General features: G+C 44.1%; 1 protein-coding gene across 1 annotated transcript; it reads right to left on the bottom strand.

Moving 5' to 3' along the window:
- Window positions 1–1,325: 1,325 nt before the first annotated feature.
- On the bottom strand, window positions 1,326–3,578 carry LOC308366074 (tubulin beta-2 chain-like; the record flags this gene model as incomplete). The annotated part of the gene is made up of 4 exons (XM_080839709.1): window positions 1,326–2,392; window positions 2,763–2,873; window positions 3,161–3,269; window positions 3,522–3,578. The coding sequence occupies 4 exons, from the start codon at window positions 3,576–3,578 to the stop codon at window positions 1,326–1,328; spliced, it is 1,344 nt and encodes a 447-aa protein (XP_080695835.1).
- Window positions 3,579–4,200: the final 622 nt, after the last annotated feature.

Genomic DNA, 4,200 nt, shown 5'->3' with positions numbered 1-4,200 from the left:
GAAGGCACGAGAACGTGCGTTACCTTCCAGCTTGGATGTCCGACGTCTCCGGACGTCATTATAGCGTTTTCGGCAACGTTTTCGGGTGCCCCGTTGCAGAAACAATCACGGCAATATCTTGACATGCTTGCTTGACTTTGCTTACTTTTGGAGGGTTTCTCGCATCCCCATATATATCTATCTCCCGGCTTTTTACAAAGCCATACAATAAATCAAATGTCACGCAGCTTCAATTAACCTGAATCATTTGGGTCAATGTGTAGGCTACATGTATGCTTATTTTTAAAATATCTTGGATATGGATTTCACACTGATTTCCTCAAGTGGTAAATACTTTATTTTCCTTGTAATTATATATGGCTTGCCAAAAAATTGGTGTAAATCTCACGTCGGTCTCCTTGGCTGTGAACTTCTCCGGTCTTCCACCAGGTAATTCCGCCATCAAAATAACAAGCCGCTATGGACTATGCGCTTCTCGCTCTTAAAGGGAATGTGAAATGACGCTCCGATTGGTTTATTGCATATTACGCCCAAACCACACCTATGGCTGAGTAACCTCCTTTGGACCAACCCTTTTGACGCTTGCGCTGGACGCAAGTGTGTTTTTTCCGCCGTTAAAATAGCAACTGCGCCATAGAGCCGCCCACACAGCTACTTGCGCTTGCCGCCGTCCTACTTGCGTTTCTGATCGGCAAGATAGGGCCCTATGTGTCCAGGATTGCCTTAATGGCTATGGCTACTGCCAGGTCTGTTATGAACCTTCAGACTTGACCTCTACTTGGTTGAACTAGTAGTACAGACACATATTTAACTTAAATAGTTGTTTTTAAATGGCATTCAAACATACACATTATGACATGTATGACTGGATAGAACTCACAATCTGAGCCTCACAAACTCACTCAGTAATGACTCTATTAACTCTTCAAATTGCAGTTCTAACAAATCATCCTTGAAACTTCCAACCTCATTTCTAGTGCCTGCCTCATGAATTACTACAGGTTGAAGATAACCTTGCCACAAATCTTTCAACACACTCCTTAATCTATTTAAGACAGAGCTTGAAAATCGCAGCAAAGTAGATAATGCTCACAGACATTAAATCAGTAGATAAGGCTTATTACGGGGCTGGGTAACCAAACACACAAACGATAAACAACTTTATTAGCAACCTTGCAACACAGTAAATATAACTGGTGGAACTATCATGGATGAAGGAGCACTATCAAGACATTGGAGAAAAAGGACAAGGAGGTATCTGTGATTATGTAATGACAGTTTTTTTCACATTTATTCCATAAATTAAAAATGAATCACCCCTCGCTCTAAATCTCTGGTTCTTCTTCTTCCTCTTCTTCAAACAGCTCTTCATCGTCGTGTGCAGTGGCGTCTTGGTGCACTTGGTACTCAGCCACCAGGTCATGAACGTTGCTCTCAGCCTCAGTGAACTCCATCTCGTCCATGCCCTCGCCGGTGTACCAGTGCAGGAAGGCTCTGCGCCGGAACATGGCGGTGAACTGTCCCGAGATGCGCTTGAAGATCTCCTGGATGGCCGTGCTGTTGCCGATGAAAGTGGACGACATCTTGAGGCCCCTGGGGGCCACGTTGCAGGCAGACACTGTGACGTTGCTGGGCAACCAGTCCACAAAGTAGCTGCTGTGCTTGCGCTGCATATTCAGCATCTGCTCGTCCACCTCCTTCATGGACATGTGGCCACGGAACACGGCCGCCACGGTTAGGTAGCGCCCGCGGCAGGGGTCGCAGGCCGTCATCATGTTCTTGCCGCTGAACATCTCGTGGGTGAGCTCGGACAAGGTCAGGGCGCGGTACTTCATGCTCCCCCTTGCCGTCAGAGGGGCAAAGCCTGGCATGAAGAAGTGCAGGCGTGGGAAGGGCGTCATGTTGACGGCCAGCTTGCGCAGGTCGGCGTTGAGCTGCCCCGGGTAGCGCAGACAGGTGGTGACTCCGCTCATGGTGGCGGAGACCAGGTGGTTGAGGTCACCGTAGGTCGGGGCGGGCAGCTTGAGCGTGCGGAAGCAGATGTCGTACAGCGCCTCGTTGTCGAAGCAAAACGTCACATCGGTGTTGTCTAGCAACTGGTGGACCGACAGCATGGCGTTGTAGGGCTCCACCACCGTGTCAGACACTTTGGGAGAGGGCAGCACACTGAAGCTGCTCATCATGCGGTCGGGGTACTCCTCCCTCACTTTGCTGATGAGCAAGGTGCCCAGGCCTGAGCCCGTGCCCCCGCCCAGGGAGTGGAGGAACTGGAAGCCCTGCAGCCAGTCACAGCCCTCACTCTCCTTCCTCACTCGGTCCATGATCTCATCCACAAGCTCACTACCTTCTGTGTAATGGCCTTTGGCCCAGTTGTTCCCAGCTCCGTTCTGGCCTACAAGAACACAATAGTGGAACCTGTGAGCACTTGAAGCATGAGGCACAGATGGTACCGTGTAAGGTTTTGTAAGCCAGTTGTAAGTTTTACTACTGATCAGAAATTACGTTAGAGTACACAATGAAAACGAATGACAATATTTACAGTACATACACCTGATTCAGTAAGATTCAGTAATTTTGTGTCACTGTCATAATTCAGTAATTTTGACATTTTCATAACATTTGATTTAAAAAATAAATTAAGGTTATTTTAATGCAGACGTGGTCACTTCTGTGTCAGGCGACTTGTCTTGTTAAATATTTCCATCTGCGAGGAACAACGGTGATGAACTATGATCTTATAAAGAAATCTGTAATTCACCCACCAAAGATGTAGTTATCAGGACTGAACAGGTTGCCAAGGTGCCCGGAACGGACACTGTCCATGGTACCAGGCTCCAAATCCACCATAATGGATCTGGGTACATACTTGTTGGCTGACAAGAGATGAAGACATCTTACTGTTTTGAAAACATTGAAAATTCTACAAACAACATTTGCCTCCTCTGGAAATATTCATCTTCTTTTTTATCATGCCATCAGTTACATTTTCAAACTGCTTATCTGGTTTGGTGCAAATTGTAGTTTATTCTATGGTAAACGTATACATATATTCAAAATCACACATTTTAGTATGAATCAGGCACACCTGCTGCGTGGAACTAACATCTTATCCTGTGTATCTTAATGGTGTAAAGATTAGGATTAAATGTTTCTGTCTTACTGGAAGGCTCATTGAAGTAGACGTTAACTCTTTCTAGTTGCAAAGATGAATCCCCTGTGAAATAGCCAGCAGGGTCAATGCCATGCTCATCAATGATCACCTCCCAGAACTATGGGCAAACAAATACAAAGGGACAGTTCAAATCAGCTCAAACAACAATGAAGAGGATGCGCTGTGCAGCTCATCATAAAACCTACATACTGTATGTATATACAAATAATTTCATATAGAAATAATGAAAAGGCATTTTGATAAGATACAGTTATACCAATCTACTCTTATGAGTTATGCAACACCAGGTAAATATAAATATGTGGGTATGCAGAATTTTTACATTTTAAGTAGAATAATTTTACATTACCTTGGATCCAATCTGATTGCCACACTGCCCAATTTGAATGTTGACAATTTCTCGCATGGTTTAATTTGGGGGTTTAAGCCTCCTCTTCTGAAGTCCCCAGCAGAAGTGTCCAACAGTGTGGGGGTTGTGCCAATTTGTAGCCACAAGTTTCACCATAGAGTATGACGTCACTTTTGGGGGAGAGGTGTGGTGCTTCAGCCGCCAGGAGGTACACAAAGTCAACCTCTAAACTCTAGGTGAGCAAACGTGATCAGCATAAGTTGTGAGGATATGTGAAGGTGATTTAACCTCCTTTAGATATGCTACTGCCATAGTACATGTAAATAGTGTGCTCTAATTAAAGCTCAAATTAGTTTTCACTCATTTTTATTTTCCTGTTTGGCAAAGAAGTAGCAAAGTGTCTGTTAATCTGATATGTAAAAACAAGAGATTTCATGTAACTGATTTTTTGTAAAATAATGACCCCTGTATTGCTTTAAGTTGTGTGGAGCTATAAGTATTCAGACTAATAAACATAATACCTGGTTAGCTTTTATTGTGGTAGGGTTACATATTTTGATGGGCTACTTGCTGTTTCTTCTAGGCAATCAATATTCACATTTATCTGCAATTGGAAAAATACTGACAACCTGAGTAATGTCATTCTCAAAGCATACAGCTCTGAATAAGACCAAACATT

Source organism: Sprattus sprattus (genome assembly GCF_963457725.1).
Source record: "Sprattus sprattus genome assembly, chromosome: 5".
NCBI lineage: Eukaryota > Metazoa > Chordata > Actinopteri > Clupeiformes > Clupeidae > Sprattus > Sprattus sprattus.
Note: the sequence above shows the minus strand (reverse complement) of the source record. Positions and strands in the feature narration are given on the sequence as shown.